Source organism: Ovis aries, chromosome 18 (genome assembly GCF_016772045.2).
Source record: "Ovis aries strain OAR_USU_Benz2616 breed Rambouillet chromosome 18, ARS-UI_Ramb_v3.0, whole genome shotgun sequence".
In the NCBI taxonomy this organism is placed as follows: domain Eukaryota; kingdom Metazoa; phylum Chordata; class Mammalia; order Artiodactyla; family Bovidae; genus Ovis; species Ovis aries.
In genome coordinates this window covers 25291883-25316653 of record NC_056071.1, presented here as the reverse complement: position 1 = coordinate 25316653, position 24771 = coordinate 25291883, and the positions used below count along the sequence as shown (strand labels likewise).

Genomic DNA, 24771 nt, shown 5'->3' with positions numbered 1-24771 from the left:
GGGCACTGCCTTCAAGCTAAGAGGCTGCTAAAAGAGCCAGTTATGTCCAATTGTCTCAATTATTCAAACAGTGCTGACATTTTTAGCTGGGAAGGGCTGCTGGGGGAAGGGTCACTTCAAAGGGAAAGTTCTCACTCCCCTCCTCCAGCCTCCCCAGACCCCAAGGCTGCTTTTGTGTCATGGACATTGAACAGCCTGGTGGGCTGGGCTTTGGCTTCCTTTTTGGGCCTGGAAGCGAGGTCACAAGCCTCATGGGGATCATGAGAGCTCAGTATGGGGGCTCACGTGCTCCTCATGTGGATACCTCCTCTTAAAGGGTGGGCGCTCCTCGGCCAGCCTCCTGCCTGGCCAGAGGAGGAGGCGGAAAGAGGCCAGCTGCACCCTCTTGGCCCTGTGCTGGGGCAGGTAAGCTCAGGTGTGGGGGAGTGTTGGAGGTAGGACTCAGCTTCCTGGGGCCTCCAGCTCCTCTCCTGTGGAGCCTGGCTGGACAAGGTCATGTGGGAAGGGCCAGTGAATCCATGTTTCCTGAAGGGACAAGACTATGGAACTGGCCACCACCAGGCTTCATTGTCTAAATGCAGATGCTGGGGTTCTGCTGAGAAGAGCCAGCTCCAGGGCTTGGCCTCCTGGCCTTCACTCCCTAGCATCTTAACTTGGTCCCCTGCTTCCTGCAGAATGTGCATCTGTGAGTCTTCCTCTTGGCCGGGATGTCCCTGTAAGCCTTTATCAGCTGACTTTTTAGCTGTTAGTTAAAACCTCGGTGGAAAGACTGATTGGCTGTGAAGGAAGATGGAGATTCCGTCTCACTGCTAGGGGGCGGGGGGTGGGAAACAGTAGCTGGCTTCTAGAAGGCAGTTCACCTGCCAGTGCAGGAGATCCAGGAGATGTGGGTTTGATCCCTGGAGAAGGGCATGCCCCCTGGAACAGGTCATGGCAACCCACTCCAGTGTTCTTGCCTGGGAAATCCCATGGACAGAGGAGACTGGCAGGCTACAGTCCATGGGGTCACAAAGAGTTGGACACAACTTAGCATGCACATACGCCCAAGTCCAACAACTGCACAACTAAGGATATGTCCTAAGGAAATAATCCTGATGGATTAATGTAAATATAAGCCAACATTTATAGAGCACTGTTTACTACAGTAAAACACAGGGGACAATCCAAATCCTGAAATAGAGGACTGGACACATAATCGTGGTCTATCTGCAAGGTGAAATGTAGTCTTTTTTTTTTTTTTCGATGTGGACCATTTTTAAAATCTTTACTTAATTTGTTACAATACTGCTTCTGTTGTATGTTTTGGGTTTTGGGCCTTGAGCCATCAAGGATTTTAGCTCCCTGACCAGGGATAAAACTCTCCTCTCTAGCACAGGAAAGTGAAGTCTTAACCACTGGACCACCAGGGAAGTCTTTGTAATGTATTAACTTTTTAAACGACAGAGAAGAATGAATAATGACAAAGCAGGATAATCATAGTTTTCATTACACACGCGTGCACACACACACGTATCTTATCTATTCATAGGAAAGAGCCAAGGAATACGTTGAAATGCTAGTCATTATTTTAAATGCAGTTAGTTTGTGTGATGTTTATTTATTCCTTTGTACATTTCTTTTTCTTTTACTTTAACAATATTCAATAAGAAATACATTTTCCTTTTGTTACCAGAAAAATTGTAAACTTTAGCAAATATTAGCAAAAATAGTGGGAATGTGGGGAATGTTGAAAATATTCACAGGATTTGTTCTCGGTTGACCAGAGGTAGGAGACGGGAATAAAAAAAGGGAGAGAGGTCGGGAGGAAAAAGACAAGACAGATTTGCTGAGCCTAAAGTAAGTATTTATGGAGGAAATAAGAGGGACAATCGGCCTCTCTGGGAGAGGACCTTATTAATACAGGTCTGATTTTGGGAAAGGGTTGTCTTTGGGAATGTTCACCAAATTACATTTTGCAAACTATTGAGCAACATTTAAAAATATATATATATATATAATTTGATTTGTTTATTTATGGCTGTGATAGCTCTTCATGGCTGTGATAGCTGTTCATTGCTGTGCGGGCATCACTCTAGCTGTGGCCAGTGGGGGCTGCTCTCTAGTTGTGGTGCTCAGGCTTCTCTTATTGCAGAGCATGGACTCTAGGGCACACAGACTTCAGTAATTGTGGCTTCCGGGCTCTAGAGCACAGGCTTCGTTGCTCCATAGCATGTGGGATCTTTCCGAATCAGGGATCGAATCCATGTCTTCTGTGTTGGCAGGAGGATTCTTTACCACTGAACCCCCAGGGAAGCCCTTCAAGCAGCAGTTTTGATTCATGGCATTTGCAGTGATATTTGTCCCATAAAGTGATCATTCCCTGCCTTGTATTTTAGGCCCCAGAAAATGTAACTGGAAATGTCAACCAGTGCCGAGGGTATTTGCTGTCATGGTTTATGTTTTATTAGTTATTTTTCAGCAGAAGTCAGGGCTTGTGTTGGGTTTGGCTCCTTCGAAACTTCATTTATTTGTTTTGCGAAGTTGATAAGTACAAGGCATAGAAAGATGTGCAGGCATTTAAGTGGTTGGTCTTCATTCTGAACTAAGTGAAAACAAAGCAGACTTTCTATTAACTTACAGTCCTCTTGACTTGGAGCACTAGGTATTCTTAGAAAATTCTCTCTTGCTTTGTTTGAAAATGTTTTAAAGATGTTCTACAATTTTGTGTGCGCGTGTGCACATTTGTGTGTGTGTGTGTTAAAGTTCTAGATCTGGGAAAATAGAAGCCCTCATCCAGAGGACTAATGAGACCTAGTCCCTGACCTAGAGATTAATGGCATTCAGTATTTAAACATCTCCATTAAAAAGACAGTCACCAGGGATGCATTAATATGCAGAGAGATCTGTCCCTAGACATCAATGTACATTGTAGAGTAGCTGTATCCAAACAAAAATAAGTCATGTTAAAAAAGTTAGTGAAATATAAAAATGTATTTAACTCAATATATCCCCAATATGATCATTTCAAAATGTGGTCAACATAAAAATTGTATTAGTTTTTTAATGCGTTCGCACCTATTAGCTCAGTTGTGTCTGACTGTTGTGTCCACAGACACAAGGCTCCTCTGTCCATGGGATTCTCTAGGCAAGAATACTGAAGTGGGTTGCCATTCCCTTCTCTAGGGGATTTTCTCAGGAATCAAACCCACTTCTCCTGCATCTCCTGCAATGGCAAGCAGATTCTTCACCACTGAGCCACCTGGGAAAAATCCTCCCAAACACTTTTTCTTTTCTTTCTTTCTTTCTTTTTAGGGGTGGGAGGAGTGGGGTGACAGTACTTCAAAGCACATAGGATCTTAGCTCCCCAAACAGAGATCAGATCCACATCCCTTCATTGGAAGGTGAAGTTTTAATCACTGGACCTTCAGGGAAGTCCCCACTTTTCTTCCTAAGGTCCAGTGTTAGTCATGGCAAATGATAACTTGCTGTTTTACATGTAAATTCACAGCATATCCCAACTCAGACCACCCAGATTTAAGATGCTCCATAAGCTACCTATGGCTGCCATGGTGAACGCGACATTTACACCTCAAGGGTGGTTCTTGCACAGCTAGATCATGCCAGAAAAATCTTATTACAACTTTTTTTTTTAAATTCAAAATAGAGATAGTTCTGTTCTCTATCCTCCTTACAGGGAGGACCTCAAAAGCATCTGCCCATTTTGGAGAAAATTTTTTGAATCTGCCACAGAAGACAGATGTGAGATGAGGGACAGAGCCATGCAGGGGAGTCAGCCCGGCCACCTGGCCATGAGACTGGCCAAGCTAGTGGCTTCACCATGTCACTGTGTCTTATGTCTCGATGCCCCCTAACTTCCCAGTTGTTGTTCAGTCACTCAGTCGTGTCAAACTGTTTGCGACCCCATAAACTGCAGCATGCCAGGCTTCTCTGTCCACCACTCTCTCTCAGAGTTTGTTCAAACTCATGTCCATTGAGTCAGTGATGCCATCCAACCATCACCTCCCAGAGCTCCTACCAAAGTCCTAACCCCTCCACTGTCTGTTTCCTCATCTGTGAAATCACAGTGAGGGAGCCCATGGTCTCTGCATGGCCCCCACCCCAAATGCATCCAGGTTTGAGCGGGCCTCACTGTGCCCATCACAGCAGAGAAGGGAGTCCTGGCATTCTTCCCTGTTCTGCTGTCCCCTCTTCAAGAGCACTTTTCTCATTTCTCCTGTGTGGTGGTACTCACAGCCTCAGCCGTGCAGGAGGTCTGTCAGCCCGAGTTCCCACATCCCCAGGGCAGTGCAGGGCAGCCAGAGGTCAAGGTTTTCACATAGGGACCTCTATTGCAGTTAATAACAGCAGCAAATTCTCCTGATACAAGGGTCAAACCAGGTCCACGTGTGGGCCCCATGCAGCCCTGGATGAGAGCGCAAGACGTCTGCTCTAAATAGACACATGAGACCAGCGGTTTCTTTTGGCTAAATTGGTCCACAAATCACCATTTCACTGTGGCCTTTGCTGTTAATTTTGGCCCAAGAAGCAGGGCCACTGAGTAAACAGAGACTCACCCAGCAGCAAACCAGCTCTTAGTTCCGAAGCCACTTCCTGAGGCCCAGACCAGGCTGCCCTGTTGCCCCAGCCCCACCCTCCCCACCTTCCCTGGGCACCCCCCACCCACACCTCCCCAGAGGCCCCTCCCCATCCACATGAACCCATTCCAGAAGGTCCTGATGCCACCCCTATTCTGAACGGGGGTGGGGGTGGGGGGTGAGGCTGGCTGTCTACAGCTCCTCAGGACTTAGCTCTAAATCCACATGAAAGTCCAGCAAATGACCTGATCACGAGATCTGGTGGTTACTCCCCAGGTTGTATAAAGGTTACCTAGGGCTTTTTATTGTTAATAGCAGATACTTCTTTTTTTTTCTTTCTTTCTTTGAAAATAAAACAAAAAACGAGCTGGCAGGGCCATCAGCCCACTTCACTGTGACCCTCCTCCCGCAAACCTGGCTAGTCCATCAAGGACACACAATCCTTAGCAGGCTCCTGAGACACTGTGTCTGTCCTCCACCTCCCAGACCTTGTGTCCCCAGCCCTCTCCCCTGCTCCTGGGGACTCAGTGCCAGACACCTTCCTCTCTACTTCCTGCCGTCTCTCCATCAGCAATCTCTCTGATTCCCATTATCTAGAGTTATCTAGATATCGCTATACCCTGGGTCTCATTCATGCAACCAGCTGACCCCTTTCCCTCCCTGCAGGTCCAGTGGGTGCCTGGAGCCTGAGGTGTTCACTGCAGGGGGCTGGATTGTCTTCCTCAAGCCTGGGCCTGCGTGGCCCCCACCTCCATAAATTTCACCCCCAGCCATCCAGCTCCACCAGCCAGAAACCTAGGTTCGTGATTAGGCCCCTCCCGTCCCTCCATCCCCATCAACATCAGGTCCTTTCCCAGCCCCAACAGCATCACCAAATATCCCATCTGCCTGCTACTGAACCTTCTTGCCCAAGTAAGAGAAATTGACTAGAGGCCAGACCAGGCAAGGCTTTTTCTTTCATTATTAGGAATTGCTGTTCATTTGTGTTATTTTATTATTAGTTATTATTCTATTATTAGTTATTGTTAATCTTTTACTATGCCTAATTTATAAATTAAACTTTATCATAGGTATGTACGTATGAGAGAAGGCATAGTATATCTCGAATTTGGTCCTATCTGGGTTTTGGGCATCAGCTGGGGGGTCCTAGCATGTAACTTCTGTAGATAAAGGAGGGGAGCTGTTGGAATGACTAAGATTTCCATTTAAATGTGTGTGTGTGCCTGCGTAGTTGCTTGGTCATGTGCGACTATTTTGTGACCCCATGGACTGTAGCCTACCAGGCTCCTCTGTCCATGGAATTCTCCAGGCAAGAATACTGTAGTAGGTTGCCATTTCCTTCTCCAGGGGATCTTCCTGAACCAGGGACTGAATCCAGGGATTGAATCCACGTCTCCTGTAGCACTTCCCAAATATGGCACTAGTATCATCTCAGTTGAAGCTCAGAACTATGCAAAGCAGTGTCCCTTTCAGAGACAGGAAAGTTGCAGCTCAGTGTGGTGGGCAGTGCTCCCACCTTCCCCTACTCAGCTTCCTGCACTCTTTCAGATGCGAGCCTAATCCCCAGGACAGGGGTCCTATTACCCTGCCCCAAGGCATTTCAAATAACCACTTCTTCCCTGAAAAAAATAAAATGCTTCTCAATTTCTGTTAACAAAATAAAATAATATAAATATTTGTGGTGGAAGAGACTACTTCAAATGAGTGAGCGGGATTTAGCCTAGGGGCTGGGGGGACTTGGAGGGTTTATGAATGAACCCCAGGAGGCTCTGCTTTCTTTCATCTCAGTCCACATGCCCTTCCTTAATCCCTTGGCCTGACTCAGCCCTGGGGCATCCTCTGGAGGGCTGGGCGGACTGTTTACCAAGGGGCCCTCCACCCATCGCCTCTCACCTGAATTTGCCTCTGAGACTGAGCTCGCCCCACGTCAGCTGACTTGGGTGACTCCCTGCTCCGTGTGCCCAGCTGCCCTCAGGGGCCTAGGGGTGGGCTGCTGCCCGCATCCCTGGCCACACTCCACCTGGGCTTCTGAATCACCCCTTAGTCACCAGGGGACAGTGAGCACCACCCTTCCACGAGGCACTTCTACAGGAGACCTAACAGGGCTGTGGCTTCTGAGATTCTTGTGGGAGGAAAAGGGTCAGATGAGAGAGGGAGGGTGTGTAGGAATAGCCTGCCGGAGGGGCTGGGGAGCAGGGAGCCAGAGAGCCTCCCTGCTGGGCCTCTTGACAGAAAATAGACCCTGTGAACCATGACTGCAGGCATAGAGTGAGCGATTTCCGGGACCTCTTGTTCATCCTCAGAAGATTCTAGAGCATTTCTGGAGACTAACCAGTAACATAGTACCACAGACTTGATGGATATGAATCTCCCACAAAAATCACAGGAGCCACAGTCCTGCTCGGTCCCCTGCAGGAGTGCCTGCAGTAAACTCCAGGAGATAGTGAAGGACAGGGGAGCCTGGAATGCTGCAGTAGTCCATGGGGTGGTAAACAGTCGAATACAACTGAGTGACTGAATAACAACAACAAGCAGTAACTGGAATTTTGGACCTGGATTCTTCCTAACTAAACTAAAAACAGAATAAGAAAAATTCAGAGTTAGTACTAATGCAAAGCCTTTCTTTCCTCAGGGAAAGTATGGTAATCACATATTAGCTTTTTCATTAGAAAAAGAATGGATTTTTGGTGAAGCAGAGGGAAGTGGGTTGAGCCTGGAGCTGTGTGGATACCAGCTGCTGCCCTTGCCCATGGCTACAAGCAGAGTCAGTGCTGGGCGCCTTGAAAAGCCCCCTCCTGAGTTGGGGGAGCAGATGCCAGGCTGATGGCCCTGGAGACCCACAGATGCCCTGCACCAGCAGGAAGGGTGCCTGGGAGCGTTTGAATACTGCCTGTGATGGAATAGATGTGACTATGTCTGAGGCATGTTACTGCCGGCCCTGCTCCTTACCCACCTTAGCACTTGAGACCCTGCAGGGCAGATGGCTTGTCCCCCTTGTGATGACAGGGGCCTGAGCCTAGTTTCCCAAGGGGCTAGACCCTGGCTTTCTGATTTCCCACGTGCATGTGTGCCCTGCCGCTAAGTTGTATCCCTCTCTTTGGGACCCCATGGACTGTAGCCCACCAGTCTCCTCTGTCCATGGGATTTCCCAGGCAAGAACACTGGAGTGGGTTGCTGTTTCTTCCTCCAGGGGATCTTCCCAACCCAGGGATCGAACCTGAGTCTTCTGCGTTAGCAGGTGGATTCTTTATCACTGTGCCACCTGGGAAGCTTCCCTGATTTCCCACACCTGGTTATTAACAGTTTTCTGTGAGGGGCCCACTTGTTAGTTTCTTATGCAGGGGTGGGGTGGAGGCACTGGGAGGAAGGGTCAGTGAGCCATTAGAGGGAGTGGGGCCTGGAGAGGGATCAGAGGGTGGGAGCCGAAAGGGTGGGCGGGACTGGGGGGCAGGGCCAAAGATGAGGCAAAAAACTGAAGGGTGTTCCAGGGTCAGGTCTCTATAGCTCCTGTGACTGTTACCCAGCCTTTACTTGCTATTCATGGCCTTTGGAGTTTTGAAGGTCAGTGATTTCCGTTGTTTTCCAGGATGCTCCTCAATTTGGTTGTCGAAAGTTTCCTCCTTATTAGATTCAGATTTTGCATTTTAGGTAGTTTTTCTTCTCTGCATTTCATCTAGAGGCTCATGGTGAATATTGGTTTCACTGCTGGTGACAGCTCACTTTATTTTAGGTGGTATTCACCAGATTTCTCCAACCTGTCAGGTTCTCATTTCCCCTTTGTGATTAAGAAATATCTGTGGGAGATGCCTTGAGATTATGTAAGTGTACTGTTCCTCGCCAATCCTTTACCTATGGCATGTAGATTTCAACAAAGATTCTTGACGGTTACCAAATGTTGGTTTTCTTTATTTTCTTTATTTTTTAAATATTTATTTATGTGGCCGTACTGGGTCTTAGTTGTGGCATGCGGAATCTAGTTCCCTGACCAGGGGTGGAACCTGGGCCTGCTACATTGGGAGGGTGACTAAAAAATGCAAGAAAGAGCTTTCCCATCTCCCCTATATATTTATTTCTGTATAAATTTATGCCACTGTGAGTTCATGGATCCTTATTTCAGCCAAAGGGTTACAGTTCTTTATTGTGATCATTTAGTTTCATGCTCACATCTCAGATAAAGCCAATGAGAGCCCTTTCAAAGAGGGTTGTGTGTTTTCTGACAAGTTCCCAACTGGAAAGTAAACACTTCCTTACTTTCTGGCACAAGATGTTCCAAGCTCTTCTTGTACTTTCTCTGCCCCAGATCTGGATTCAGTCATTTGTCCTAGGAGCCCTGGCTTTTTTTAGTGGAGAATGTTGTTTAGAAACAAATATTTGCACACTAAGTATATTCAATTCTGTCAGAGTGTTTTTAGCCCCTTTTGGTGGATGGAACCAGGAAATATATATACATACATGTATATGTGTGGTCGGCCGATGATCCCCAGTCTCCTGAGCTCTGTGCTTTGTATAACCATGTTGGTCTCAGCCTGTGGAAAATGAAGCTCCTGGCTAGGCATGCCCAGGGCATTCACCCAGGCCTCACTGCAGGGAGCCCCACAGACATCACCCCTCTAGGACTGATGTGGCTGCCCTAGCCCTTGTGGTTCTTATTCTGATTGCAAAATACACTTAAGACAAGACCAAGGGAACTTGGAGGAATAAGATTTATTAGCCACAGGTCCTGGAGGGTCTATGGCAAACTTGAGGGATGGCCACACACCAAGGTCATACATTCACATCATTCAGATTTTTAAATGGGAAAACTTACACCCGCATGGAAAACCGCACACAGATGCTTATGGCATCTTTATTTGGAATTGACACAATTTAGATGCAACTAACTTCAGAGGGTAGATGGGTAAACAATCTGTGGTACATCCAGACCATGGAATATTATTCAGCACTAAAAAAGAGTTATCTGTCAGAAAGGCATGGTAGAAGCTTAAAGGCATACAACCAAGTGAAAGAAGGGGCTTCCAGGTGACACTGCTTGGTAAAGAACCTGCCTGCCAATCCAGGAGACATAAGAGACACAGGTTTGATTCCTGGGTCAGGAAGATCCGCTGGAGGAGGCATGGCAACCTACTCCAGTATTCTTGCCTGGAGAATCCCATGGATTCAGGAGCTTGAAGGGCTATAGTCCATAGCATTGCACAGAGTCAGACACAACTGAAGTGACTTAGCATGCTTGCAAGTGAAAGAAGCCAGCCTAAAAGGACTTTAGAGTGGGTGATTCCAACTATACAACAACGTAGAAAAGGTGCAACTATGGAGATAGTAAAAATTCAGTGGTTTCCAGAGAGTAGGAGGAGGGAGGGATGAATAGGCAGAGCACAGAAGATTTTTGGGGCAGAAAACACTGTGTATGATACTATAATGGTGGATAGAAGTCATTTTAATTTGTCAAACCATAGACTGTACAATGCCAAGAGTGAAATAACACACACTATCAACTTTGGGTGGTAATGATTTGTCAATGTAGGTTCGACTTTGGTAAAAAATACACTTCCCTGGTGGAGAATGTTGATAAGGATGGAGGGCAGGGAGTTTATGGGAAATCTCTGTACCACCCTTTCAGTTTTGTTGTAAACCTAAAATGGCTCTAAAAAAATAAAGTCTTAATTTAAAAATTTTTTAAAATTGAAGTGTAGTTGATTTACAATGTTGTGTTAGTTTCAGGTGTACAGCAGAATGATTCAGTTATCTGTACCTGTATCTACTTCTATGTATCTTTGGCCACATTGTGCAGTGTGTGGGATCTTAGCCCCCGACCAGGAATTGAACCCAGGTCCCACAGTGACAGCACTAAGTCCTAACCACTGGACCACCAGGGAATTCCCACATATTCTTTTTCAGATTCTTTTCCTTTATAGATTATTACAAGATATTCAGTGTAGTTCCGTGTGCTATACAGTAGGTCCTTATCATTTATCTGTTTTATATATAGTGGTGTGCATCTGATAATCCCAAGGTCCTAATTTATCCCTTCCCCCCAACCTTTCCCCTTTGGTAACCATAAATTTGTTTTCTGTGTCTGTGAGTCCATTTCTGTCTTGTAAATAAGTTTGTTTGTATCACATTTTTAGATTCCACATAAAAGCAATATCATATGATATTTGTCTTTCTTTATGGCTTACTTCACTAAGCTTGACAAAAAATAAAATCTTTAAAAAACTAAGCAGGGCCCCAGGCTATGGGCACCTCCTCTCCACCCAGGTCCCTGAGGCCTCTAGGTCTCCCTCTGAGGGACCCACTGCCAGCTGCTCCTGGGGTATCATTCCCATACATGGTGTCCATTTTCTAGAAATTATCCTGTGGCTTGCTTTTTCACTTACCATAGCTCAGTGATTTTCCCCTATCGATAGAACAAGAACATCCTATTCTCTTTCAAAAATGTTGTTTGTTTTGTCAAATAATTGCATTGATGACCAATTCCATGATTTGGGTAACAATCCCCTACTGATAAGCAGTAGGTGACTCCCAGCCTTTTGATATCACAGACAGTGATGCAGTAAATAGCTTTGGGCCTGTGTCAGCTTGTTCAGGCATATTTGTAGAATAAAATCCTAAAAAATGGCAAGTGAAAACATATAAGCTTTGTAACTACAACAAATGATTGCCAAATAACCCCTGATGGTAAATGTACCAATTTCCAGCCCCAGCATCAATGTTACATGAGGCCCCAGTTTTTCACAATCTTCAATATTTTTAATTATAAAAGTAACAGTTGGTGAATCTGAGCACCAGTTAGAAACATTACTTATAAAATGACTATAGTGCAATGGGGCCCGGGAGTCTAGAGAAGACCAGGTTCTTGTCAGCAAATTGGAGACCTGATCAGAATGACTTCCTTGTTGGTCCAGTGGTTAAGACTTTGCCTCCCAATGCAACAGACATGGGTTCCATCTCTGATCCAGGGGCTAAGATCCCACATGCCTTGTGGCCAAAATAACAAAACATGAATGGAAACAATATTGTAGCAAATTCAGTAAAGACTTTAAAAATGGTCCACACACACACACTCACACATCTTAAGGAAAAACAAAACAAAACAAAGACCTGATCAGAGACTGACAATTTTGTCAGCTTTTCCAATAACTCAGGTCCACACCAGGCTCCACAGGGCACTGGCTGTCTCTAGGGGCACCAACATTCCCCTTCTGTAGACTCTGATTTTCATGCAAAGCACAGGTTTCCTAGCCCTACGGAAACCACAAAAGCATATTTCTGAGCCATTTCTCTTAAAAGGAACCAGAGCTAAGATCCTGAAAGGCTTGCATTCACCATTCTTGGAGGTGTTTATTCAGATGTTTTGGGCAGATTCCCTGTTACTATTCATTTTATAAAAGTAAAATAATGAATTCTGAGGTTGGTTTGGGAATATCTCAGTCTAATGTCCACTTTTTTCCTCTTCTAGGGACAGAAAGCTTGGATAGAAAAAACTTTTTGCAAACGAGAATGTATCTTTGTCATTCCCAGCACTAAAGACCCAAACAGGTAAATTGGAAGCCATAATTAAGATGTTATTCAAAATAGCCCTTGTCCACCAGCTGCCAGCAACTATTCTGGTGTTTGAGGGAAAGGGAGGAGGAGTCAAGGATGCCCAGAACTTATTCTCCATGTGAGTCATTAAGCAGAGAGTCACTTGGGCTATAAACTCCTCCGTCAGGATGCAGACAGCCAAAATGACCTACAGATTCAATGTAATCCCTATCAGAGTTCTGGGTGACTTCTTTATAGAAATCAACAAGCTGATTGGCATGGAATTGCAAGGGATCCAAAATAACCAAAACAATCTTATAAAAAAGAACAAAGTAGAAGGGCTCATGTTACCTGGTTTCAATACTTTCTACAGTTCTACACTAATCAAGGTAGTGTAGTACTGGAATAAGGGTAGACATAAAGACCAATGTAATAGAACTGAGAGTCCAGAAAGAAACCCACTTGTCTATGACTTGTCTATGATTTTTTGGCAAGGTTACCTAACCTGATGGGGGAAGATTAGTTTCTTCATCAAATGATGCTGAAACAACTGGATATCAAGGTACAAAGGAATGGCTTTAAGCCCCTACCTCACACCACATATAAAAATTAACTCCAAATCTATCACATATCAGATATAAGGGCTAAATCTATAAAGTTCTTGGACAAAAACGTAGAAGTTAATCTTCATGACCTTGGATTTGGCAAATGATTCTTTGAATTGACACCAAAAGTATGAGCGGCAAAACAAATACACTTTCAATGTTAACTTGTGTAGAGAAACGTTTTACTAAAGCAATGGAAGAATTTAGCAATATTGAACAATCCTTGAGGGTCAATTCTATATGTGGGGGGTGGTGGAGAGTGAGTGTCCTTTGTCACAGAATTTCAGTGATTGGTGGCCATAATCATGTTGTCAAAACACCAAAAAGAATTAAAGAACTTCCCTGGTGGTCCAGTGGTTAAGAATCTGCCTGCCAACTGCAGGGGACACAGGTTCAATCCCTGGTCTGGGAAGATCTCACATCCGTGAGACAACTAAATCCCTGTGCTACAACTACTGAGCCTGCGCTCTGGAGCCCTTGCTCTACAACAGGAGAAGTCACTGCAATGAAAAGTCTTCAACTTAACTATAGAGTACCCCCACTCACTGCAACTAGAGAAAGCCCGGATGCAACAACGAAGACGCAATACAGCCAAAAACAAATAAATAAATAAATTTTTAAATAAAAATTTTAAAATAAATACAACAATTCTTAAAAGAAAAAGAATTAAGATGTGTTCAGTAAGGAAGGGCAGTCATCCAATGTGTTTAAAATAGTCTGGTGTGGAAATAGATTTGCACTGATTATCTGGAAAAGGATACCATAAGGGGTATTTCTGTCCCCAGTAAAACTGGATGAGGAAAGTGTTAGTCTGCTTTTATTCAGGTTAATGCAGTGTAAGAAGGAGAATGTTCTAGAAAGACCAAGCTTTGTCTTTGTTTTCAGGTGTTGCTGTGGCCAGCTCACCAACCAACACATTCCCCCTCTGCCAAGTGTAACAGCCAGCAAAAATGGAGAGGAAAACAAGCTGGCGGAAGTTCAACCTGAAAAATGGTCTGTTGGCAAACACACCCAGAGCTACCCCACAGATTCCTATGGGATTCTCGAATTTCAGGGTGGCGGATACTCCAACAAAGCCATGGTAAGAGAGGCCTTGGGAAGGGGTGTCACAAAGCCACAGCCTCCAGCAGAGGCCCAGCCTCCCAGACTCTGAGACCGTAGACACCTGGGTCTTCTTTCAAGGGTGTGATGCAATCTTCCTAGAGTTTTCATTGTAAAGACAAGAAATATATCTGCACACTCCAATTTTAGCCGTGAGATTTGGAAACTGGGCACTATGATGAAGAGCACATGCTGTGCTGTGCTCAGTTGTGTTTGACTCTTTGCAATTCCCTGGACTTTAGCCCTCCAGGCTCCTCTTTCCATGGAATTTGCCAGGCAAGAATACTGGAGTGGGTTGTCATTTCCTTCTCCAGGGCATCTTTCTGAATCAGGGATCGAACATGCATCTCCTGCATTGCCAAGCAGGTTCTTTATCACTAAGCCACCAGGGAAACACAATAAAATCTATACTAAGAATCACAGTCCAGCCAGACTCTACAAAGATACTGTTCCATCTCCAGGGATAAGAGACGAATTATGTCATTTGGTTTTTAGGGTTGTTTGGGGCTTTGTTTTGTCTTTTCTATTAAATAACTGCGGGCATTGAGCCACCCTTAAATGGGTGAGGAGCGCCTGGAAATATTTCTCTCTGAAGTCCAAGCCCAGCCTCCCTTGGCAGGCATTCAGCTGGTCCGAGAAGACAAGAAGACGGCGGCCTTTCACATTTGCATGTAAACAGGGAGTGCCCTCTGCCTTTCTGAGGAGCCCTGACAGAAAGGGGAGGCGGCAGTACTGGGATCCCTTTCAGCCCATTCTAAATAATACTCCCACGGTCCCTGTCAGGCCATTTTTGCTATTTTATTCTATTTCACTGACCCAACATCATTGTTCAGATAAAATTCAGAAGTGTTCCAAGGAAATACCATAGCACTGGGTCCTCCAGAAGGGCGCCCTGCCTACTGGCCAGGACACAAAGAGGCATTTTACAGGGGCCAGTGCATGGACTCATTAACCTCTTCTTCACCTTAAGGGAAAGGTCCAGCCCCAAGATCAGTTACAACCCCCATTTCCAGCACCCATTCCCTCTAAGACATCCTGTCCAGCATCTGGAGCCACATTCCAGCTGAGCCAGCTTGGGACCTTTTTTAAAAAATTTTTTATTGGACTACAGTTGATTTTCAATGTTGTGTTAGTTTCTGGTGTACAGCAAAGTGAATCAGCTATACATATACATATATCCAATCTTTTATAGTCTTTCCCCATACAGACCATGAGCAAGTTCCCTGTGTTATACAGGAGGTCCTTATTAGTTCTCTATTATATGTATAGTACCGTGTGTAAATGTCAACCGGAATTTCCCAGTTTATCCCTCCTCCACACCTTGGGTTCTATAGGCTTCCCTGGTGACTCAGTGGTAAAGGATCTGCCTGCAATACAGGAGACTCAAGTTAGATTCCTGGGTTGAGAAGACCTCCTGGAGAAGGAAATGACAACCCACTCCAATATTCTTGCCTAGGAAATCCCATGGACAGAGGAGCCTGGTGGGCTACAGTCCATGGGGTTGCAAAGAGTTGGACACGACTGAGTGACTGAGCATGTAAGCATGCACAGAGCTTTACCGCAGTCAGCTTTGACCTGTTATAAATGTTTTTGATTCAATAGTAAAAGAGAGATGTCCAGGAAAACTGAGATTTGGGATTTGGGTGGGTGGAAGGAGAGGGGGATTGAGTTGACTATCCCTGGATTTGACTGGATTTCGCTTTCTTCCATGGGCTTGGAGGAATCCCTGGCTTGAACAATGCAATTTAGCAGCAGATCATGAGCACATGAAATATAGCCCAACAATGACCAATTGTTAAAAAGCTTTACATAAAGTAGATAAATTCCTAAATTGCTCTAAAATTTTTGTAAACCTAACAGGCATATTTCTTAGAAGTTTCCAATGAACAAAAAGTATCCAGAAATAAAATCAATCTGGAGTAATTTCTGTGCTCCTATGAATGCTAGACACAGTGAAGAAGTATTTCAATTGTTGTTTAGAACTATAAATGGTCTTTGCTTTGAAATTTTAGAATGTGTTTCCTTTGAACTTTGGTTTCATTTTCTACAAATTTGTTTCTACAAAATTTCTGATAAATTTGTTAATTTGCAGACATTTGTGCATGTATGTGACAGTACTTAATTTTGGGGGGATTATTTACTTTAAAAATATTTTTTTTTGGAGTATAGTTGCTTTACAATATTGTGTTATTTTCTGCTATAAGTCAGAAACAGAAAAACGAATGTCACATATTAATGCATATGTGCGGAATCTAGAAAAACAGTACAGATGAACCTATTTGCAATGCACATAATTTTTAACAAGCTAGTTAAATAATTAAAAATAAATCTTTGCTAATAGTAATATCTTTCAGTATTGGACACTTTCAGGATTCCTTTTACTCTCAGTATTAATTATTGTCATTATAGAAGTTCTGATACTAGGAAAATTGGCTGAGAACTTTGACAAAATAAATCATCCTAAGGCAATGAAAAATGCAACCCACTCCAGTATTCTTGCCTGGAGAATGCCGTGGACAGAGGAGCCTGGTGGGCTACAGTCTAGGGGGTCACAAAGAGTCTGACATGACTAACACTCACACAACACAAGGCAATGAAAAAATAAAAGATAAGGTTTGCCAGGTAAAATACAATACCCCCAATTACATTTGAATTTCAGATCAATAACATGTAATTTTTAAGGATGCCCCAAATATTGCAGGAAGTATGCTTATACTAAAACATGTTCCATTGTTCATGTAAAATTCAAGTTTAGCTATGCATTCTATATTTTTACTTGCCGAATCTGGCAGCCCTCCAGTGTTCCTTCCCATTGTGTGGCCACGGACTTGCACAGAGGGCCCCAGATCCCTGCCAGAGAGAAAGGCAGGAAGCTGTCACTTGAACCGGAGTGACAGTGACACGAGCGTCAGACCCAAGAAAGGGTGCTGAGGGCCACACCGTCTTTTGCAGTATATCCGGGTCTCCCACGACACCAAGCCAGACTCGCTGCTTCATCTCATGGTGAGAGACTGGCAGCTGGAGCTCCCCAAGCTCTTAATATCCGTGCATGGGGGCCTTCAGAACTTTGAGATGCAGCCCAAGCTGAAGCAGGTCTTCGGGAAAGGCCTGATCAAGGCTGCCATGACCACTGGGGCCTGGATCTTCACCGGGGGCGTCAGCACGGGTAAGTGTCGGCCCTCTCCCTGGCTGTGAATGTGGAGACCCTGAGATCACTGTGGTTCCCTAGAAGCTTTGGGATAATTAAGATCAAGAAACAAAACATGCTACATCCTGAGATTGAGACAGGCTGGGTCCTGAGACCCTTCGCTGCCGCACTGGCACCTGGACACACCTCTCCTTGAGATACAAAATCAAAGTAACTAAAAGAGAGAGTCTCATAAAGTTATTTTTATGGGACTAAAAAATATCTATGTGTATGCACAGTTAGGACAAGTTCTGGACCCAAAGTTACAAAGAGACTGAAAACAAAAAAATAACTGCCACTTCTGAAGAGCCTGGAGCAAAAGCAGGGGATCAGGAGAAAAACAGGGTATTGTGCATGCCCCCTGCACACAGCACCACCTAATAGGTGGGCAAAACACCTAAGCCACCCCTCCAGACTCACCCCTGGACACACTCCTGATCCTCACTCCATGTAAGGAACCAGCTCACCCCACCTTGGGGAGCAAGCAAGAGCACCTGTTTTTTGTTCTCACTACCCCTCCTGCAGCAGCAGGGACCCCAATAAAGTCTTGCCAGAATCTTGTCTGGCCTCTAGGCGATCTCTATTGATGGGGGAAGGCCAAGAACCCTGGTTGGTAACAATAATATTTATGGCAGAAGTGAAATTTTATGTGGTATCTTGGTATTTATTTTGGTATGATCATGATAATGGTCAACATCTCTGGCACCTACTATATGCTATTCTTTGACGTGAGCACTGGACAAGGCCTCATTTTCACTGAGGCTTCTGACAATTCTTTTCCCGTCACTGAGGCCCAGAGAGGTTGAGAAACACACCTGGCCATCTGACTCTCAGCTTTAGCTGAATGCAGACAAAGGGAGACCCTTGCTTCATCCATCCTTAGGTCTTGGAAACTTGTAAAGAAAATTCCTGTACAGTTGCTTTGGTTTTTATTTTCCCTTTCCTAGGAGCTAATGCAGGATGACTAGTTTTTATGAGCTCAGACTTTCAGTGATTCAACCCTGTTCTGCAGGAAGTGGAGCAGCTCAGAGCAGGGATCCCCAAAGTTCCTGAAGAGTGATTTGATGGGAGGTAAAGGGCCTGCAAATATGACTTACTGTTGCTCACAGGTGTCATCAGCCACGTGGGGGATGCCTTGAAGGACCACTCCTCCAAGTCCAGAGGCCGGGTCTGTGCTATAGGAATTGCTCCCTGGGGCATTGTGGAGAACAAGGAAGACCTGATAGGAAGGGATGTAAGTATTTTCTCCCCAGAGGTGTGCAATTTTTAAAAACTGAAGCCTTTATTTTGATGTCATTGTAGATTTCACCTGCAGTTGTAGGAAATAATAAAGAGAGGTTTCATGTAGCCTTTTCCCTTTCCTTAGCAGTAACATCTTGCAAAATGATGATACAAGACTTCAAGCAGGATACTGACCCCCCCAGTGCCTCAGCAGTAAAGAACCTGCCTGCCAGTGCAGGAGATGAAGGTTCTATCCCTGGGTAGGGAAGATCCCCTGAAGAAGGGCATGATCTAAAATGTTGGGATGTTGGGACTTCCCTGTTGCTTCAGTGGTTAACACTCCATGCTTCCATTGCCGGGGATGTGGGTTCAATCCCCGGTCAGGGAACTAAGATCCCGCATCCCATGAGGTTTGGCCAAAATATGAAAAAAATGTTTTTAATTGCAAAATTAAGATACTGGGTTGTCATGACGAAAGTATTTTTTCTAATTTAATATAAAACTTAGAAACAAACAAACAAACAAAAAAAAACTTTCAATAGAGAGGCTAGGGAAGGCAGAGCAGGTTGAAGTGCACAATTAGATGAAGCCGTAGCTCCACATCTGAGTGTTTTTGTTTCTCCTGTTAGTCTTACTGTCGAAGTTCTGCAGCTCTGAACTGTGCTGTGCATTTCATCAGGTGACACGGGTGTACCAGACCATGTCCAACCCCCTGAGTAAGCTCTCCGTGCTCAACAACTCTCACACACACTTCATCCTGGCTGACAATGGCACCCTGGGCAAGTATGGGGCCGAGGTGATGCTGAGACGGCAGCTAGAGAAGCACATTTCTTTGCAGAAGATCAACACGAGTAAGTTGTTCCATGGGTCGGGGCTGTCCTACAAAACAGGCTGGAGAAGAGACTGCCCGCGGGCATTTACAGCCTTCCCCCGACTCCTACTCGACCATAGCAAGACCCTTTCCCGTGGCCACCGACCAAATCCCACTCCTCGAGCTGCACTAGGATGCTTTTCCCCAAGTTCACGAGGCGTGCAGACCCGAGAAACAGCCCTGCAGCCGTTGTCATGGTGATGGCATTCCCCACCATGTTGACAGTGGTTCTCATTTCTTGTAATGACTGTCGTTACTTTAAAATAATTTTTATTGGAGTATATTTGATTTACAATGCTAAGTTAATTCCTTCTGTACAGCAAAGTGACGGTTCAAACTCCAGTGATTCTTAATGTCAAACAATGGTCAAACGATCTTAAAGGGTATTTTGTTGTAACCATTATTGGTAAGATTGCAAAAGACATTCTAGACCTGGGAAATGGTCATTGTAAATGATAATTAAAGGGTCTGTAGGGTTGCAGTGTAGTTGGAATGAGACAGCGTGCTATGAAAAGTTGTGGATTTCCAAGCAGCAGCTGCCTGGCTGATGGCTCTCACATTTTTGCTGTTCTGGCCACGTGCATGTTCACACCGCCTAGCCTCCCCTGCCCATGTGACCTGTGGGCTTCCCTTTGTCATCCTTTGCCCAGGGTTCTGAGTGGGGCAGGGACAGCAAAGGGGTGCTCAGTCGTCACCTCCCACAGCACGGAGCTTCAGTAGTCCAGCCTGAACCATGAAGAACCAGCTTTCCTCTGTTTTTAGAAAAGAAGGTGATCAGGTCCCTGAAGTCCTGAAGATCTCAAATGTCAAGCCTTGCAGAGGTTGAAAATCTCAAGGGCAAGTCCGCATAGTCTTGGTCCATTTCTTCAGCATCTCTTGGTTGATTCATTTCTCCAGCATCTCTTGGTTGGTCCATTTCTCCAGCATCTCTTGGCTAGAGAGCCTGCCTGGTACATACCAGACCCTCAACACATAGCTTCTGAAATGAATATTACTGAGATTACTCTGGTAGGAGACTGCAAAGCTGTTCACAATGGGACTTCCATGTCAGTCCAGCAGTTAGGACTCCATGCCTCCATTGCAGGAGACATGGGTTCTAGCCCTGGTCAGGGAAGTAGGATCCTGCATGTCTTGAAGTGCAGGCAAAAAAAAAAAAAAAAAAGTTCAAAATATTTAAGAGTTACTGACTATAGAAATGCATTGTGGAAGCAAACCAGAACCTCTCAATTCCCCTGCTTGAAGTTCTTAGACCTTCTCCCAGCTGTGCTGGCAGTTCCTATCCAAAGTCCTTCAGAACCATGAGACCAAGGACATGTCTTCTATTCACTACCTTATTCACCAAGATCAGATAACTCCCATCACAACAAACAGACACTGGGGAAACATGCTCAGAACATAGTCTGTCCTGGCCAGTTTGAGGGTAAAATTGTGAAGTAGGAAAATGGGTCTCTGCTGCTCCTTCACTCCCACTATCTCCCCTCCCACCCAGAATCCTGGGTTCTTGAGGCACACCTGTTACCACCTGCTTCCCAGAGCCTACCTTCTGGTTCTGCCACCAGAGTTGGCTTGTCCTACCATGTTCAGAAGAGTCCTGTCATCTCATAGAGGCAGAGGGAGGACTCTGGGGGAAGTTAATATTTTTAAAATTAATTTTTATGAGAGTAAAGTTGCTTTACAAGGTTGTGTTAGTTTCTTCTGTACAGCACAGTGAAGCAGCTATATGTATACATGTATCCCCTCTGGTTTTGGATTTCCTTCCCATTCAGATCACCACAGAGCACTGAGTAGAGTCCCCTGTGCTGTACAATAGGTTCTTGTTAGTTACTTATTTTATACCTGGTTGTATATATATGTCAACCCCAATCTGTCAATTCATCCTACTCCCCCGCCTCTTGGTTTTTCTCTACATCTGTGTCTCTATTTCTGCTTTGCAAATAAGATCATCTGTACCAATTTTCTAGATTCCACATATATATATGATGTTTGTGGAAACACAATTTTAATCAGTATATTTTTATTGAAATATAGCTGATTCACAATGTTGTGTTAATTTCTGCTGTACAACAAAGTGTGTGTGTGTATATATATATATATACACACACATATTTATATATGATTCTTTATGGGAACAAGTTATTAACTGGCAAGCTAATGATGGTCCATGCCTTTGCCCTCTTAGATAACTCACTGCCTATTCCAGGCACTGGAGGCTAATCAATAGCTACTATACCTACTATAACAACACTGCACATTCAAAGCACCGCTTGAGGTTGACAGACCGCCTTGACTTGACAGCCTCACAGTTTCTTATACTTTACATCCGTTGCTCCTTCAGGAGGCAGAGGAGGCCCTGGGGTGATTCACCTCTTACTGATGGTCTGCTGCAGTTCAGGGTGGCCTGGTGACTGGCCCCATGTCATAAGGCTAATTCACATGAGGCTGGTATTATAGAATGGAGCTTTCCTAGCACTGGTCCAGACACCATCTGCAGTGTCATTCTTGAAGGGACAGCCATCCAGAGTGGGAACATCACCCAGGACAGGGCAGCAGGGAAGTATTCTTTTAGCAAGAAGAATCTTCCATGTTTCTCGCATCTCACCTTGAAGCATCTCGTAAGCCATGTGAGTGATACATACAGTTGAACCACATACGTGTTGTCAAGTTCGTCATTTTAAGGCTCTGTTTTTTCCAATAAGGCTATGATGTGGGCTTTGAATAAAAGAACGTGAGCAGCCACCACATTCTGAGGGCCTTCAACTCTCCCAGTGAAAACTAACCCTCTGTAAGCGCACGTCCAGGCCTAAGGGTTTCCTTCTTCCCCATGTTTCAGGAGTCAGAGCAAGGGGTCAGATGGGGCCTTGACAGTGGTCTGAACTTGGATGTGGTATGTGTTGCAGGGCTGGGGCAGGGCGTGCCCCTCGTGGGCCTTGTGGTGGAAGGGGGCCCTAACGTGGTTTCCATCGTTCTGGAATATCTCCGAGAAGATCCGCCGGTCCCCGTGGTGGTCTGCGATGGCAGCGGCCGGGCCTCAGACATCCTGTCCTTTGCCCACAAGTACTCGGAGGAAGGAGGGTAGGAACTCTGACGTGTTAGGAAGGGTGGGGTTTGAATTGCCTCTTGTGAGGCCCAGAAGGAGTCGTGGTATGGATAGCCAGCCCAAAAATATAAGAGAAGGAAGTTTTTCTAGCTCTACTCTCCCACTTCCCAGGGTCAGTAGGTGAGGGTGCTCTCAGAAGCAATGTTTCTTATGGATTCTTTCTTGGGCAGGGGGAGGGTATACATTCTCTCTCAACTTCATTTTCCCTTCTAAGGTTTTCAACCTAATAGCCTGAAATTTGGAGCTTCCCAGCTGGCTCAGCAGTAAAGAATCTGCCTGCCAATGCAGGAGACTCAGGTTCAATTTCTGGGTCAGGAAAATCCCCTGGAGTAGGAAAAGGCAACCCACTCCGGTATTCTTGCTTGGGCAATCCCATGGACAGAGGAGCCTGGTGGGCTAGAGTCCATGGGGTCACAAAGAGTCAGACACAACTTAGCGACTAGGCACTCACACAGCCTGAAATTTGGGACAAGTGTAAATGCAGCTGTTGACTGTGGTCCCTTTTGGACTCCTATCCTGGTATCCTGGAATATCCTCCAATGGTTAATTTTCAAACCAAAGATACCAGACATTATCACATTCAGCAGTCCTCAACCTTTTTAGCACCTGAGATCAGTTTTGTGGAAGACAGTTTTCCATGGACAGGGGACAGAGGGATGGTTTTGGGATGATTCAAGCACATCACGTTGATTGTGCCCTTTATTATTACATCAGCTCCACCTCAGATCATCAGGCATTATTAGATCTTGGAAGCTGGGGACCTCTGACTCATATAGATTTATTCACATGGATTTCACCTGTGTTTTCTTCTTTCTCCCATCTCCTTCAAACAGGATAATCAATGACTCCCTCAGGGATCAGCTTATAGTCACCATCCAAAAAACATTTAATTACAACAAGACACAATCACATCAGCTGTTTGCACTGATCATGGAGTGCATGAAGAAGAAAGAACTGGTAAGTGTCTTGAGTGGGTTCTCTAGGCAGCTCCACAGAGAGAATTGTTTCCTTTCTGATGCTGCCTATGTGTGCAGGATGAAGTTGTTCCTATTTCCATTCAGGCTTTTCCAAGAGGCAGTTTACAGACCCTGACCCAGCTGGCGATTCTGTCCGTGTGAGGGAAGCAGGTAAAGCATAGGCAGGTTCTCCTCAGGGTAGGGATACAGGTGCATAGGATCTTGTGTGTGTCAGGGCACCTCGGGCCGCATCCCACCAGTTCTGAGGCTGATGTCATCAATGAGATTTAAAGTGTTGGAGTCACAGGGATTTCCCTTGTGGCCCCTATGCTTAAGACTTTATACTTCCACTGCAGGGGGCTTGGTTGGATTCGATCCCTAGTCAGGGAACTAAGACCCCACATGCTGTGTAGTGCAGCCAAAAAGTTTTTTAAAAAATTAAATAAATAAAGCACTGAGGAGTGACACACACCATGCTTTCAGGTGTGCTTGGAAAATTCTACCAAATACCCTCATTATTTTCTACCCTTTGCCTCCTTCAGGGGAAAGTGAAAGTGTTAGTCACTCAGTTGTGTCTGACTCTTTGCGACCCCTGGACTGTAGCCCTCCAGGCTCTTGTGTCCGTAGGATTCTCCAGGCAAGAATATTGCAATGGGTTGCCATTCCCTTCTCCAGGGGATCTTCCCATCCCAGGGATAGAACCTGTGTCTCCCACTTTGCAGGCAGATTCTTTACAGTCTGAGCTACCAGGGAAGACTTTTACCTCCTTAAGTATACTCATAAGGAAAACGCACTCTTGCTACACAGGCATTCTTCAAAATTCTAAATCGACAAATTTCCTACAAATGTATCAAATCTGAGTAGAGATGCCTTTGTCACTTTCAGTAGCCATTTAGATATTAGCATGCATGTCTTGCATGGGCTCCCTCAGCTCCACGTGGGGTGAAGAATAAAATAAGGTCCTGGTGAGGACACAAAATGCTGTCCCTTCTGGAAATCAGAAGGCCCTGATGGAAAATCCCCTTGCTCTAGGGATGGTTGTATTAACATTGGCCTCTGAGGTCCTTTTTTTAAGCAACACTCTAATTCTCCTTCTCAATTTCCACTTTGCTTTACTCAGTCTTTTCACGATTAATCTATTTTCAGGTCACTGTGTTTAGGATGGGTTCTGAGGGTCAGCAAGACATCGAGATGGCGATTTTAACTGCCCTGCTGAAAGGTGAGCTCTCGGAAATGGCTCCTCCTGTCCTTTCCATGCTGGCCTCTCCAGGCCCCACTCTTGGCCAGGAAACCCTCCCCCTGCAACCTCCTCCCGCCAGGAAATGTGTCTGCTGGGGATGGAACCCTGAGCTGGCCAGGCTGCCTAGAGTTATTATAGTCTAAAGCTGTGGTAACATGATGAGGCTCCTTCTGGGAGGAGGGAGCAATGGATCACTGGTTCTTGATGGCTAAGAACCAGTTTCCATTGACAGCTAGCTCATGACAGGTTTCAGCTCAGAGAGGGTAAGCATGAAACAACTTTTCATTTGTGATCCCTGCGTCTCACTGCACTTTGTCAATTTTCCCAGACTCTCCTAACGATAGGCTGCCACCTGGCTGCTTGAGGAGTCACCTCCCTCCTCCACTGCGAAGGGGAGG

General features: G+C 45.2%; 1 protein-coding gene across 1 annotated transcript in view; it reads left to right on the top strand.

Annotated features, from left to right (window-relative positions):
* The first annotated feature begins 261 nt into the window (after window positions 1-261).
* The window catches only part of TRPM1 (transient receptor potential cation channel subfamily M member 1), a 76608-nt gene continuing 52098 nt past the window's right edge, over window positions 262-24771 (top strand). The window contains exons 1-9 of the mRNA XM_060401392.1: window positions 262-405; window positions 12031-12110; window positions 13586-13781; window positions 16754-16967; window positions 18098-18222; window positions 18889-19060; window positions 21978-22152; window positions 23011-23134; window positions 24280-24352. Of these exons, the coding sequence (XP_060257375.1) occupies window positions 274-405; window positions 12031-12110; window positions 13586-13781; window positions 16754-16967; window positions 18098-18222; window positions 18889-19060; window positions 21978-22152; window positions 23011-23134; window positions 24280-24352 (1291 nt within the window). The 5' untranslated portion in view covers window positions 262-273. The remainder of the gene's footprint in view (window positions 406-12030; window positions 12111-13585; window positions 13782-16753; window positions 16968-18097; window positions 18223-18888; window positions 19061-21977; window positions 22153-23010; window positions 23135-24279; window positions 24353-24771) is intronic.